At 39.8% G+C, this 15920-nt stretch overlaps 1 protein-coding gene across 3 annotated transcripts in view; it reads left to right on the forward strand.

Moving 5' to 3' along the window:
- The window catches only part of VWC2 (von Willebrand factor C domain containing 2), a 125712-nt gene that overhangs the window by 33090 nt on the left and 76702 nt on the right, over nt 1-15920 (forward strand). The window contains exon 3 of one of the 3 annotated variants that reach the window (XM_058534789.1): nt 3695-3922. The exons of the other annotated variants lie outside the window; for them this stretch is intronic. Within the exon in view, the coding sequence (XP_058390772.1) occupies nt 3695-3783 (89 nt within the window). The 3' untranslated portion in view covers nt 3784-3922. Of the gene's footprint in view, nt 1-3694; nt 3923-15920 lie in introns of those variants that run through there. 3 annotated transcript variants of the gene reach the window in all.

Consider the following 15920-nt stretch of genomic DNA (forward strand, 5'->3'; position numbering starts at 1 on the left):
GTTTGATCTCTTAAATTCAGGGACTTTGTTTTCATCTCCTCCTGAGATCTTTGAATTAGCAGCTCTTCTTTGTAAATTTCTGAATATCTTAAAATGATACTTTTGTTTGCAAACATTGGGGCAGAATCTTAATTTTCAGCCCCAAACTAGTTGCTACCCGATTGTTATGAGGAAGTGCTTTTCTGAGTTCTAGTCAGAAAGTGTATGCCAGCGGTCTTATTTGTATGTTTCCTAAAGACAAACTGCATTTGACCATGGATTTCAGACCAAGCTGGGACTCAGGTCACATGCCAGCGTCTACTAGGCTTCACCATTTCCACTTTACACGGTCTCTGTGAACCTGCTGAGGACCTGCAGACCCCGGTCCAGAGTCCCTCCCCTGTCTCCCCCCTCTTTGTAAAGACATGTGCCCAAATGTCCCCACCTGGAGAACCTTCTCTAGCCTGCTTCTTAAAGCAAGTTAATTCCACGGTTGGCTCCTCTCAGAACCCAGAGCCCTAATCACACTGTATTCTGAGGTGGTGCTTGTGGAGACATCATAATTAAACAGGCTCTTTGATTGAACGTTTGTTTTTGTTTTGTTGAATATTTCATTCTCTTTTTAGATTTTTGGAGAGGAGCCTATATGTGTGTGTGTGTGTGTGTGTGTGTGTGTATGGTGCCTGCGTGCATGCATGTGTGTATGTATGTTTTTATAAAACAATGAAGCACTTATTATCTATTTTACTGTGGATGCAAAGAGGAGTCAGGTTATGGTGCCTGCCCTTAATGAGCTCATAGTCTAGAGGGGAGGTAGTCCTTAAATAACTCATGTCTACTGCTTTACTTGAATTATGGTGAAAGTGGTGAGGGAGGAAGTGGAGAAACCTGAGTAATACTGCAGTAAGCATCACCATGTGTATAGCTTTTATTTGCTTTTGAATGACTCCATTAGGATAAATTCCCAGGAGTGAGATTATTAGGTCAAAGACTTGGAACATTTTTCTGATTCTGAAACATATTGTCGTGTTTTACAGAAGGTTGTGCACATTTATAAAGCCTCGGGTTTTATGATAACATTGCTAACCTTTTATTAATTTATAGAAAATGTTTCATTGTTTCAATATTAAGCACCTAAATTTTACAATATTTTGATGGCATTTTTTCTGCAAGATATTGTACTTCTCTAACCTTCTTAACAAAGTAACTTTGAACATAAATGGTCCTTGAGGGCTGAAAGCCAATGATGTGAAAACCAATTATTGGAATGCCCTGTAATACAATGAGGTCTTCAGAGTAAGAATTCGATCAAGTAATTTGATTTCTCCTTATCCTTTTTGTGCTTGTAAGGGACATATTACATATAGCTACATCTGTGGCTATAGGTAACAGTTTTGTGACAATTAGGTAACATGATGGGTTTAGAAGTACTTCATTAATTCATCCAGCACATATTGATTGATCTTTCACCGTATGCCACAGGAGATAAATGGCAAACAGGAAGAACTCTAGAAACAAAGATCCTGAGAGGGAAGGGGGCAATTTCCCCAGAGGATGAGGAGCGCTATGAGGGGAGGAGGGAGGAGCAGCCTGCGGGGTGTGGAAGGGGGAGGAACAGGGAGGAGTGCCTTCCTGGGCAGGGGGCCCATGGAGGGTGAAGGTGCCAGTTTGTGGGCTGGAGTAGTCCCTCAAGCCTGGAGGTGGAAGGAGAGCTGGAGCCTGTGAGGCAGGGACACGAGGATGGGCATAGCCTAGCTCACAAAGGACCTTCCTGCCATGTCAGCGGGTCAGAGTTAATACCGAGGCAAAGAGGCACCAGAGAAGGGGCTTTCGGATGGAAGCAGCACAATTATAGTTGAGCTCTAGCACTCGTTCTGGTTGTGGGGTTCAGAACCCTTGCAAGAGCAGGTTGTAGGCTCTTTTGGAGGGCAAAGGCTTGTGGATGCCCTTTGTTGGACATTTGGAGCTGTCAGGTTAGACTAAATTCCCTGAAGAAGTAGTGCGAAAAACCCAGCTTTGGAGCTAGGCAGATGTGACTTTCCGGTGGAATCTTTGTCATCTTGTTTAGTTTGCTTATCCGCTTCAATTTCTTCTCCTGCACATGGGGACGATCTTCCATGGGTGCCCTGCAGGCTTACTGTGAGGATTCACTACATCAGTGCCTGCTGCTGAGTCAAGACTCAAGACTCTTTTCTCCCACCTTTGGCCCCCTAGGGCTCCCCCTCAAGTTGTGCTTCTCAAAAATAGCACCTATCACCAGATTTTTTTTCAAGGAACCTCTAAATTTGTACCAAGAACATTGTGGCAGTTTGCCCAGCCTCAGCCAGGCAGACCGAGGCTGCAGAAGAGGTTCCGTTTCCAGCTGTATTTCACAGGCAGGGCCCTTTGTCCTCCAGAAGATTATCCATTCATACTCCTTCGTCATTATTCATCTGTTAAAAGCCGCTTGGTCATTAATGCAGTGGTCTAAAATATCTCCAGCCTGTGTCCTCAGCAAAAGGGAAATCAATTGTCACAACATACAATAAAGCTATTCATCCCAAGGCAGGCAGATATCTTCACCACATCCACAGTATGATCAATGGTGCCATTACCAGAGGTAACTTGAATTGCATCCAGAACACTTACAGGGGATGCATTCTGGGAGGAATGAGCTGTCAGTGGTAGACAGTGTGAAGACAAATAGCCCTGTGGATGGCTTGCCCAATCTGTCTCTGTCTCCAGCAGAATGAGCCAATGAATATTCCTAGTGGGTGGGTCCAGTGAATGTAAAATATCCTCTTTGTTGATCAGAAGACACATTCTGCTCTTATACTAACAGCAAAACCCAAACCTTTTATTTGTCTTTCAGGAAGATAAACTTCAGGTATAAAAGAGTCCATTACCCCAGGAGGTATCCATAAACCTCCAGTTCTGAAAAGTGCGTCTCTTCTTTTCTAAAACAAATGCCTTCACTTAAGAGCAGTTACAATTTGGTAATCCTGACAGCTGTGAACTGAGTTCATCTGTAATCACACATTCACCGAGTGTCTACTGAAAGTACATCAGCCACCACTGAGTGAAGCATTAGTATACGGGAGAAAAACACCGCCAATTCTTTAATTAGGAGCACTGAAATTTTTTATATAATAAGAATTGTAGGCTTATGAAAAGACTCTGTATACTTTTACCTGTGTTATAACCTGATTCTCATAACACTGGGTAAAAATAGAGTGGTTTAAAGCGCTCTTTGGCCACGTGAGGTGCTGACGGCAGTAAGCACAAAAGTGCACTTCAGACTCTACCCCGCAGAGAGCACCAAATGCGGGTGCATCTGCATGTGGGTCACCTCGGAGAGAAGGGCGAAAAATGAGTGGAAATGAAAGAAGGCAGATGGGGGTGCAATCCCAGGAAGACTTTTCTGACCATTAGAGCCATTCCTCAGAAGTGTGCAGAGGCTGGGAGCCAAATTCAGAGATAAATACTTTCCAATTTGGACCAGATGACTTGAAGAGTCCTTCAACACTAAATATCTATTCTACTTTGACACTAATGCATGCATGTCTCAGACATCATTACTCAGCAATCCATTTCGGGTGCACAGAAAGAACAACTTAAACAACTTTTCTCTGGTTAACTCACATTTGCTTATTTTTCCCCATCTTAGTTGTATTAGCAAGTCATTCTGTAAATTAACAAGATAAACACTTAAAATGTTTGTCCTTATTCTTTGAAGACCCACAGAGAGAAGATCTCATAGCACCTTCCCCTAAAGGGGACGGGGAGACACATGAAATCCAGGCGGGCGAGTTGGAGAGTCCCTGAGGGAGAGCCTAGAGCTGCGGCAGGGTTGCTGCATCTGGTCCTGCCACCTGTGCCACCATAGGAATCACCTGACCCACATGGGCCTCATTTTCCTCATGTGTAACAGGAGATAGAGAAAATGGGAGGGAATACGTGTGAACTCGCCTTTAACAATTAAAAAAAATATATAATTTAAAGAAGGGGAGACGTTTTAGCAAATAAAAGAAATGTCATTAATATTTATGAGAAGTGTTCCACAATTTCCCCTAAAAACACCAAATTCATGTCTCTCCTAATAATTAGATTTCTGAAGCCCTCTCACCAGCCCCTTGGAAAGGACACCAACTTGTTGCATGTTCCCCGCCCGTCCACGGTGCCCTGGCTCCCTACACCCAGCCTTCCCCACGTGGACTCTGCACAGAGCCACGGGCGCAGCCCTCCACCTGTTTTTCCTCAGTTGCTCGCTCCACCTGGAATGCATTAAAACTCTTCTAGACAAAGAAAAGTCAGCCTGTGTTCAAGGGCCGGTGCCGGTGTCTGTCTCCAGCTGTACACGGTCCTCACCTTCCTGCTCACAGGAAGCGCCGTGTGTGCCCCGGCTGTGGCGTTCGCCACCTTGTTTTTCTCTTATGTGACAGTGGACGGCCCCAAGGCCAGGGGCCAGAACTGGCTCATTTTCCTACCCCATTCGCCACTGCCATGCCCACGTGGGAATGGCTGTATAGACTAAATGGAAAATATAATTTTTTTCTTTTATATTTCCAAGACACCAAGCTTTATGTCCTTACCTGAGAGAGAAACCCTGGAAGGAAATTTTGTCTGTTCAGCTCTTGTAAATGCCTCAGTGACCCTCTACCCATAACTCCTCTGGGCTCTGACCCGACCCGAGTGCCAGAGACATCTCACACACAGCTGCTACACCCCCCAGGCTCCATGAAATGATGATCACCAAGGCAGCTGACGCTCATTATGTAAAATACAGCATCAGAGTAATGAAGATGCTATGACTGCTCCCCCCAGCCCCACAGGTAATGAAAAGCCTGAAGGAAGGGCTCATTCATTAAGATTTTATAAGCAGGAGGAGAATAAAAGCATATTTGTTTTAATGAAATCCATTTTTGTCCATTCTATTCTTACTTTAGAGGAACTTTGTAGGGAATGTAAATTTATTAAAAAAAAATTAAAATGAAATTCAGTGCCTGCAAGTGGGTCTTTTAACTCCTCCTGAAATGTCACTAGTAACATTTGGTTAAAAATTCTAATCAAAATGACAAGAGCTTGGTTTCTGTTTTGTGTTCCGAAGGAATGCAAATAGGTTTAAATGCATGTACTGGGAATACAGAGAAAAGCTCACCTCACTTAAATTGCCTCTTCCCTATATTTAAACTCAAAATGCCTTTACAATTCCTAACTAAACTAGCAAAACTTGATAATTTGAAATTACCAAAAAGATGAAAATTGACGATCATACCCCGAAGGAGCAGCACAAGTATAGATAGACTGGAAAGTCTGGCCCAACAGGAGCTCCTGTGAAGGTGGTCCGTGTGGACAGAGATGAGCATCCTGCAGCCTGATTTGAGCTGTGCGGCCCTCCCAGACGGGAGCCTGAATAATGCTTTTCTGTTTTGCAACTAATCATTTCATTAGCGATGAGCTCAAAAAAAAAAAAAAAAAGGAGCAAAATTAGGAACAAAACAAACATTTAGCAAACATTTATTATTGATTTTCTGTTTCTCAATGCTATTGATGATGAACTTGTAATTTGCACAATCTTTGTCTAGTCATTGATGGGGGTTGCAGTGAACTCACTGAACAGATACAAACTAACCATAAAATATAAATCTGCTTAAGAGGCATTGGCTTCTAGTTGAAAAATTAGTAGTAATTTTAAGAAAATTGTCTAAAGACAATGATTTAACATGTGTGGCAATAGAAAGTGTACTTACCTGTCACTCTCTGAACCATGAATTCTCATGGAAAGCCACTTACTCCACACTGACTTCACTCATTTTCTTTTTTTTTTTTTTTGTGAGGAAGATCAGCCCTGAGCTAACATCCAATGCCAATCCTCCTCTTTTTGCTGAGAAAGATTGGCCCTGGGCTAACATCCGTGCCCATCTTCCTCTACTTTATATGGGATGCTGCCACAGCAGAGCTTGACAAGCAGTGCGTCGGTGCGCACTCAGGATCCGAACCTGCGAACTCTCGGCCTCCGAAGTGGAGGGCGTGCATTTAACTGCTTGCGCCACTGGGCCGGCCCCTGACTTCACTCATTTTCAATTGCAAGTTTTTTGTACTTGTATAAAAAGTAAAACAACAGCTGTTCATATGTTGGCTCCAATAGCAGAAGAAAAACATAGCAAAAAATTAAATAATGTCAGTTGTATATGAGTTTCTCAAATGCTTCAAATAGAAAATCAATTATTTTCAAAAACAAAGTCAGTTTTTTAAATTCAATTACTGGAATCAAAGCAAGCTTTTTGAAATTAATTCTATCAAAGGTAAAACATCTAATGCAATCGCTAATTCCATTTTAGATGCATTTTAAAAAATTCAATATTGAAAGTAAAATTATTTTTTGACTGCCATTATGAATAAATTTTTGGCAGAGCAGAGCATCATTATAAAAACATGATCTTAGTAACTTAAGGAACCAGTAGAGTAGAAATGCATTTGAAGTTGATTGTCGTGCACATATAATTCATTATTAGTCCAAGCAGTGATATCCTACAAATAAATATAGAAACTGTACTTGTCAACATTTAAAAATATTCTTATAAACATATCTTTTTGTGACTAAAATAAATTTTCAGCTTGGCAGCAGTGCCTCTTTCTTCAGTTGGATTTCCTTGAGAAATGGTTCAGCCCTGGAAAAACAACTTTGGAGTCAACTTAAGGGCTTAACAATATTTTCTGACATATTTTTGTAAATGAATTCTCAATATTTTGGCTGCATGTTTCTTTCAAAATAACTGGAAATCTTTAATCACAGTATTCAACAAATGGAAAAAACCTTCAGCTTTTGAAATTTTTTCTACTTACTGTTGTTGAAACAAAACCTTCAAATCAGACAATTCTGACATGTCTCTGAGCCTATTATGTGACAGGACCTCCATGTGTGTTTAAGATTTAATTTTCAAATTTTATTATTGTGTTTTAGAATATATCAGTTTTGGGGAAGAATATTTTGATTGAGCTCATATGTTTAATTGGGTCTCTAGATATTCTGTACCGAAATGACATAAAGTTGAGAAGCCTTATGATTTTTCCAACATCTGAATTCAGCAAACAATCAAAAAAATTCCATTGTATGGATATACCACATTTTATTATATTCCATCATATGGATATACACATTTTATTGCTTTCCATTGTATGAATATACCACAGTTTATCCATTTACTACTTGATGGACATTTGAGTTGTTTTCAGTTTCTGACTATTATGAATAATGCCGCTATGAATATTCACGTATAAGTCTGTGCAGAAATAGGTTTTTATTTATCTTGAGTAGATTCCTAGGAATGGAATTGCTGGGAGTGAGTATATGTGTATGTTTAACTTTGTTAGAAACTGACAAACAGTTTTCTGAAGTAGCTTTTCCATTTTGCATTCCCTTCAATAATGCCTGAGTGCTGCAGTTTGTTTTATAACAACGTGACGTCAAGTTCTTTGGATGGAAGGACGCAACACAGAGGCTTTTGGATAGATGAAAGACAGAACTCTTTGTTACTTATAGCTCCAAAGGAGAAGGCTTCCATATGAGGCCACACAGTGGCTTGCATCCAAGTACAGGGTGACAGCAAACTGGAACCATAGTAGGCGCCTTATGTATGGTAAGTGGCCTGCAGTTATCTAGGTGGAGCTACCTGGGCTTCCTGGGGATTGAGTATTTTGAAAAATTCCACAGTCTCAAGGGGCCGTTCCTGGGTGTGAAGTGTTGGGGCCTCTGGCAGTTGGGGATGTATGTATTCTACCTCAAGAACGTTAGAGCCAGATAAGGGAAGTAGTTGGAGTAGGAGCCTAGCAAACTGCCTGAGAAGGGGAATTGAGTGTTTCCAGCCCTGACTTCAAAACTGGGTCAACACAGCACTTGTGAGTTATTATATTATTATACAGTTACTCCACATCCTTGTCAACACTTGGTATTGGCAGCATTTTAGGAATTCTGGTAGTTCTTGTGGACTTTAATTTGCTTTTCCCTTATGACTACTGATGATGAGCATTTTTTCCTATGGCTTATGGCCGTTTGTACAGCCTATTTTGTGAAGTACCTGTTCAAATCTTTGGCTGTTTTTTTTACTGAGTTAATTCTTATTATTGACTTGAATAGATTAATACAAATCTTTTGTCTGATATACAAAGTGAATATTTTCTCTCAATCAATGGCTTGCCTTTTCATTTTCTTAATGGCATCTTTTAAAAAGCAGAAGTTTTAAATTTTGGTGAAGTCTAATGATCAATTTTTTTTTTATGGTTTATACTTTTTGTGTCCTATCTATGACATATTTGCCTAATTAAAGGTTACTAAAGTTTCTTTTGTGTTGTGTGGGAGATCAAAGTTGGCCACCCTGAAATACATCTCTTTACCCTGATTATTTTCTCTGACCGACATTTGACCTCCCCCAAACTGCCTAAAGAATTTCACATAGAAGTTCTGTTTCAGGAAGGAGCCACTACCATATGATGGCTGTAGTATAATGTAAAATAGATGTTACAATAGGAAGGGCACCAACAAGCCCATCTTATCAAAAATTCTGTCTCTCCCCGGCCACATTCTCTAGGTGGCCCTAAAAAAAGTTGCCAGAAAAACATTTATATTTATAAGGGAAACCTCCATTTGTAAAGGTATCTCCCTCTCTGTACTGGGAAGAGGGGTTATGACCTCGTCTCTAGAAACTTATCAGTGTGGAAGGTGAGGCCTTGAATCTGCATAATAACCTTATTCTTGTTTGCTGTACTTTTCTGGTAATCTCCCATAACTGTCTCTCCCCACCCCCAACATCCTCCTTTGTCATTAGCTGAAGATTGTATTTAAGATGAGAATCTCTGCCATTTTGTTGAGAAACTCAGTTTCCCTGGTTTCTCCCATGTATACATGTTATTAAACTTGGTATAGTTTTCTCCTGCTAACCTGTCTTTTAATTATTTGGCCAGCCATAAGAACCTTAAGGGAAAGGGTGGAGGGAGATTCTCCCTCTTGCCCAACAGTTGTCTTCCAGAAGTTTTATGATTTTCGGTCTCTGATTCATTGTCTGTGGTCCACAATTTTTGTAAATGGTGGGAGGTAAGGGTAATGTTTGCTTTTCCCCCATATGGATATCCAGGTGTCCCAGCACCATTTGTTCGAAAGATTATCTTTTCCCCATTGAATTACCTTAACATTTTTGTCAAAAATCAATTCACCATATAAGTTTGGCCTATATCTGGACCATCTGTTCTGTTCCGTTATCTACATGTTTATCCTTATGCCAATGTCAGACTCTTGATTACTGTAGAATTATTGTAAGTCTTGGAATCAGGTACTATAAGATTTCCAACTTTGTTTATTAACTTGCTTTGGCCTTTGTATTGTCATAAAATTTTAAAATCAGCTTTCTGCTTCTACAAAATGCCTGTTTGGATTTTGATGGGTATCACATTGAGTTTATAGATCAGTATAGAAGGGAATGGACATCTTAACCAGATTGAGTTTTCCCATACATAAACATGGCATATCTCTCTGTTTATTTAAGTCTTCTTCAATTTCTCTTAGTGGCATTTTATGGTTTTTATTGTATAGGTCTTGCACAACTTTGTTAATTCAATTCCTTATATTATTTTTTCCTAATATTAAATGGAAATGTTTTATTAAGTTTCATTTTTCAGTTGTTTGTTGCTTCAATATATAAATACATTTGATTTTTGTTTATTAATCTTGTATCTTTCCACCTTGCTAAATTCACCAAATTTGTGAGATTTATATCCGTTATTTCTTCAGTTACTTTTCTGCTTCTGTTCTCTCTCCTACCCTTCTGCACTCCCACTGCACATATGAAAATTTCTTATATTGTCCCACAGGTATTTCAGGATCTGTTTATTTTTCCTTTATCTTTCTTCTATTTTTTAATTAGATAATTTCTATTGATATACGTTCAAGTTCACTGATTCTTCCTTCTGCCCTCTCCAATCTGCTGTTGAGTTCATCTAGTTATTTTTTTTTTCATTTCAGTCATTGTAAAAGTACAATACATATTGTTGGAATAAATTTTGGAATTTATTGGAATTGGAGTAATTGGATAATTGAATAATAATAAAAATTGGAATAAAATTCCACTGAATTCTTTATATAGTTTTCATTTTTCTGTTCTGATTCCCTATGTGTTCACTCATTAAGACTCATTGAGACCACATTTAAAGAAATTCTTTATACATATCTTAATAGCTGCTTTGACATCTTTGTCTATAAAATCCAACATCTGGACCCTCTCAGAGTCAGTTTCTATTGTGTTTGTCCTTCAGCTTGGGGCAGACATATTTCTTGTTGTTGTTGCTATGGCTACTAATTTTTGTTTAAAAACTGTACATCGTAGATACGATGCTGCAGCACCTCTGGATTCTGTAGTTTCTTCTGAGAACTGATGGTTTTATGCAGTAGGCACGTGGCCTGCCTGCACTCCGCCTGTAAACATGGACCTCCCCTGTGGCGTGCAGCGGCCTGGCGGTCCTCTCTGTCTGCAGCTGCTTCTTTTCAGCCACCTTGGGGTCTCACTGTGCCTGTGCAGTTCAGTGGCCAGCCATGCACTCGTGCAGTTTCTGCTAGTATTTAGGCCCAGCCTCGCTCTCTGTTTCCTTGCTCCCAGGTTTCTCTCCTAACTTTCCAGCTTCTCTGTCTATCCCACCTGTGTGCTCTGACGCCTCAAGCCAGTACAGCTTCAGGTTTCTCTTGCACATGTCTTGGGAAGTGCTGTTGTCAAAAGAGCAGCAAATTCACAGATATGTTCTGTCTTTCAAGGATAGATTCCTCTCCCATTTGCACCTCCTTTTGGTAGCTCCTCAGACTCTCCACTGTACGTGCTTGCTTATTGGTTGGCCAGGGTATGGACAGAGTTAGGACTTGGATTTTGTGTCTTATCCTTTCTGCAGCTCTCTCACTTCAAAGATTTCCCCCCTAAATTTCCAGCAGTTCCCTCAACACTAACTCTGTGCTGGAGGCAGTAAGACTCTGATTTTCCTGTGACTGGAGTAGAAAGAGGGTTTTGGGAGCACCCTCAGGCAAAAAGCCACAAACTCATAATTCTTACTCTTTGTAGACAGTCTTTTCAAAGTAAACTCTCTCAGGCTTTTTTGCCTGATTTTGGTGGTTTTCCAGTGCCTTCTAACAGTTATTCTTTTTGTCTAGTTTTCCTCATTGTTATCTGTAGGAGGATTTTTCACCACCACCATTACCAGAAGTCGTCTACTTTTAGTTTTTAGGATGAAGGTATAAGAATACTTGTGAGAAGAATATTCTCACAAATAAAATCTTGTAGTTGGAAAAGAAAATAAATTGCTAAACATCTTTTTTCAGCCAGCACTGGTGGTCCAGCAGTTAAGATTCAGCACTCTTACCGCTGCAGCCGGGGTTCCTTTCCCAGTCAGGAAACCACATCACCCATCTGTCCATTGTCATAGTATGGTGGCTGCATGTTGCTGTGATGCTGAAAGCTATGCCATGGGGATTTCAAATACCAGTGGGGTCACCCATGGTGGACAGTTTTCAGGGGAGCTTCCAGACTAAGACAGACTAGGAAGAAGGAGCTGGCCACTCCTGAAAAAATTGGCCATGAAAACCCTATGACTAGCAGTGGAGCATTGTCTGATACAGCGCTGGAAGGTGAGAGGATGGCACAAAAAGACTGGGAAGGGTTCTGCTCTGCTGTACAAGGGGTCACTAGGAGTCAGAATCCACTCGACGGCACTAACAATACGACATCTTAGAACATTTTAAAAAATTGATCATGTATTAGGCCATAAATAAATTATTGGTGGATTCACGAAGGTGAAGCTCAAAGTCAGTGATTTCAGCAATTTTCAGTGGAGCACCTGTGATGTACCAGGTGTGGTTCTAAGCATAGGGTATGCAGGAACACAAGCCAGAGTTGCTATCTGGAAGCACACACATAGATGGCCTATAAAATTCCAGTGAGAAAAAGAAAAATCCTCTTCTCATTATCTTAAAGAAGAAATCATACTGAAATTATACACTGTTTAGAAATGAATGAAAATGAATCTTACCTGTCAAAACCAGTGATAATTTTTATTATTAATTTTTTATACACTACAAACCTGGTGATAAATTTTCAGCTGTTACATTTAAAAAATATTTAGTAGATTTCTTATGCATCTAGATAGATTTAACTACTTATTTGAAAGTTTGAAAAACATTGTCACAAAAGCTGACTTCAGTTATTTAACAAAGCCTGGCACCTAGGTTATACATATGTATTTTTTCAGCATGTATGATGTATTATTTTCCTTATGGTAAATTTAATATTACATGAATTCTGTATATTTTCTTAGGTAAAACTTTCAATCTTTAGCAAGTTGGGAAAAAATAACTTATCCAGAATTATTTTTTTCTTGTCTTATATACACATATGCATAAGTGTACACATATCATTCCTGAACCTTCCTAGGCGTTAATATAATAATCATCATATCTTCAAATATTTTTATTATTTCTCGCTTAGCTTAGTGTTTCATATCCTGATAATGCAATTACATAGATTGCACTTGTGTTTGTGAGTAGGGCTTGCATTTTTGTGTGCTTAGATTCTGTGTAGTTTTCAGTATTCTTGGAATAGTTTATAGTCAATTCTGACACTTTTATACTCGTGCAAGCAGAGTAAAGCTTTGTGCATTCTAGAACTTTAGTATATGTCTTTTGATTTTAAGTGTTTTTGTATAGATAGCAAAGTTTTTTGACCTGCTTTAAATATTTTTATTCATCTTAAATGCGGTAGTGTCTTCTTTCTTATAAAAAAATTCCAGGTCATTTTAGTATTTTATTAATTCTGCACTCCATTTTCCCATATGTTCAACATCATTTTTAGTCTCTGCTGTCTCTTTTTGTTTCTGTATTTATTACTTTATGGAACAGTAACACTTTTTGTTTGTATGAGACAAGAGGTAATTGCATGTGATTAAATTTATTTTCTAGGATTTTATTATGTTCAAAAAAAAGTTAGCTTTCATTATTTTCTGCCATTCTTACCATTACATTCTATTATTAACAGTAATGACCATTTAGGAAGCCCACTTTGTACAAGGAACAATTCTAAGCTCTCTCCGTGTAACGGCGCGTGTACTCCATGACTCAAGTCCTTCTGGGAGACTTCTGTGATGGGGCATTGGGACAGGCCCTCGCACATCCCATCATATCCTTCTTCTTCAGTTTTCCACTATAAAATGCAATATTTTCTCCAGGCTGTTCTCTGAATATGTTTTCAGAATGAATTTTGTTTGCTTCTGTATTCTGATCAAGCTTTTATTGAGGCATGATTTACATACAATACAATGCACAGATCTTAATCATCCAGTTATGTACATTCACCTATCACACCAGAAAATTCTTTCCTGTACATTACCATTTAATTCCCACCCCACCCCACGTGCCAGAGGTAGCTACTGTTTGGTTTCTAGCTCTTTTGATAATTTTTGCCTGTTCCTAGACTTCATATAAGTGGAGTCATACATGAGATATTTTGTGTCTGGCTTCTTTCCCTCAACATAATATTTCTGAGATTCCTCCATAGAGCCGTGCATATTTGTATTTTGGTTCCTTTTTCTTGCTGAGTAGTATCTGTTGTACAAAAACACTACAATCTGTTGATCCATTATCCTGCTGATGGACATTTGGGTCCTTCCTAGCTTGGGCTATAATGAATACAGTGCCATGGGCATTGTCACACCAGTCTTTTTGTGGAAGTACACTTCTATGGCTCTTAGGTAAATAAAAAGGAATGGGTTGTGGGTTAGGTCTGTGTTTAAAGTTACAAGAAATTGACAATTTTCAAAGGATTTGTACCATTGTACACTCCTACCAACAATTTCTGAGAGTCCCAGTTGCTAAACCTCCTCACTAGCACTTGGTATTATCAGTCTCTGTAAATTCAGCCATCCTGGTGTACACGTGGTGCTGTCTCCTGTGCCTCTATACTTGGCTGCCAGCTAGGTGCATTCAGTTCCCCACTGGCTTCAAATGTTTTCAGGGCTTGATCAGGGTTTTGCTTTTAGCAGGGCTTGGGATCTGAACACCAGTTTGACTTGAGATTTTTTTTTTTTTTTTTTTTTTTTTTTAGTTTGATATTCCAGTGGCCAGCTTTCTGAGCTATTAGAGTCTCTCCATTTACAACCTGGCCGCTGGCTTTTGGGTTTGGGAGTTAGCGTTCCCATTGCTCTCCAGCTGTGTTCCTGATTCCCTTATCTTTGGCAGTTTCTCTCTGCTCTGCTGCCCTTGGAGGGCATTCACAGTGTTCTCAGTTAAGGCCCAGACAGCCTAGTAGGATCTCTCCTGCCCTGCCCAAACTTCCCCTGTGCACTTGCTGAACCTATGGGAAAGGGCTGGGGTTGGGCTCTCTGGCTGGTGCTCTTCTGGTGTCTAAAGCATCAGGCCAGGCCATTCACGGCCATAACGTTGGTGAGAACTTTGGCGGCCTCCTCCTTGCCAGTCACTTTGCCAGCGATGAAGGCATCTCTTCTCTCATAGAAGGCTTATCACTTTCTGGATTAAGTCCACTTGGGTGCTTTTGCATCTTTAGCTCTCTAACGATTAACACAGAAAACAAACCACAGCAACAACAAACCCAGCCAAGATTTCATAGTGTATCCAGCTCCTTGTTAGGGTGGAATGATAGTCTCTTGAGACTTTTGTATGCTAACTGGAAAGCAGAGCTTCATAGTGTTCACTTGTATGTCATCAACTATCTTTTGGGTTATTGTTATTTTCACTAGTTAATCTGCTCTCAGATCTCTAGTGCTGCTTGTAATGATTTTTGTAGTCATGGGTCTGTGCTTACAGATTTTTCTCGTGTCTTCCAACTACTGAGACATTTTTCTTTGCCTTCACAGGGTTCAGTCAGCATAAAGGAATGCAGTATTTGCCTAGGGGACTACCTTTGTTTTGACTGTTCAGTTCTCCCCTGCAGCTCTCCCCTGCAGCTCTCTCCTTCTTCAAAGTCCCCAGGAAGAAATCTGAGGCATTCTTCTTCTTTTTGTCCTTGCAAATGTTGGAACTTCTTTTGTTTTCTTTAAAGTTTAAAAAAATATCTTTAGCTAGTAGGAGTCCTGGAGCAGAAGAGAAGCTGTCTTCTTAAGAATCTGCTTCTCCATGGGGTGCGGGGTGCTCCGTGTTACAATTCTCTGATTTCTCTGCTATCTTGATTTCATCACTTGTGGAATTTACTGGATGCTATTTCAAAATGTGTGAGTTCCCCTTTATTATTATTGTTTTTCCTGTCCATTTGGCTGATGATAGTTTTTCTGGGCCAGTGTTTATCTAACATCACTCATTCAGTATTTCTCTCTATTCAGTGGTTTTCACCTTCTGGAAAGTTTATTAATCCCTGAGCCCCCTAGAATTCATTGTTTTAGCATGCCTGATGCAAGAGCACAAGCTTGTCTGCTTCTCTCGGGAGCAGTCCTTCCTCTTCTGCTTTGGGCAGCTGCTCCCTTAGCTGCCTGCCCTTCTCCTATTGTTCCAGCAAACTCGTTCATCCTGGGTGGTTTTGATTTTTTAATTTATCGTCACTGATTGGAGTTGTTCTAATTTATTTTGATGTGGGTTTTCCTTTGTTGGAATGTTACTCTGTACTTTAGATGGTTGGTGTTTTAAATTTTTTATTTTTTCAGTGACAGTCATAGAGAGGATCATCATTCCATGATGCCTGGACACCAGAGTTTAGGGATGATGTGACAAATGTTGTATTTCTTTAGTGTAATTATTTAACCTGGAGAAGAGAAGATGTTTAGGTTTCAAGGGAGAAATGTAATAATTGAGTACTTATATCTTGGGGAAGGGACTAGAGTTATTCTGTATAGCTTCAGAGGGTTCTCATGGGTAGAATATACAGGTGGCAGATTGTGGCTCAGTGTAAAGACAAACTCCTATAATGAGGGTCACTGCCCACTGAAATGGA

This window comes from Diceros bicornis, chromosome 41 (assembly GCF_020826845.1).
Source record: "Diceros bicornis minor isolate mBicDic1 chromosome 41, mDicBic1.mat.cur, whole genome shotgun sequence".
In the NCBI taxonomy this organism is placed as follows: domain Eukaryota; kingdom Metazoa; phylum Chordata; class Mammalia; order Perissodactyla; family Rhinocerotidae; genus Diceros; species Diceros bicornis.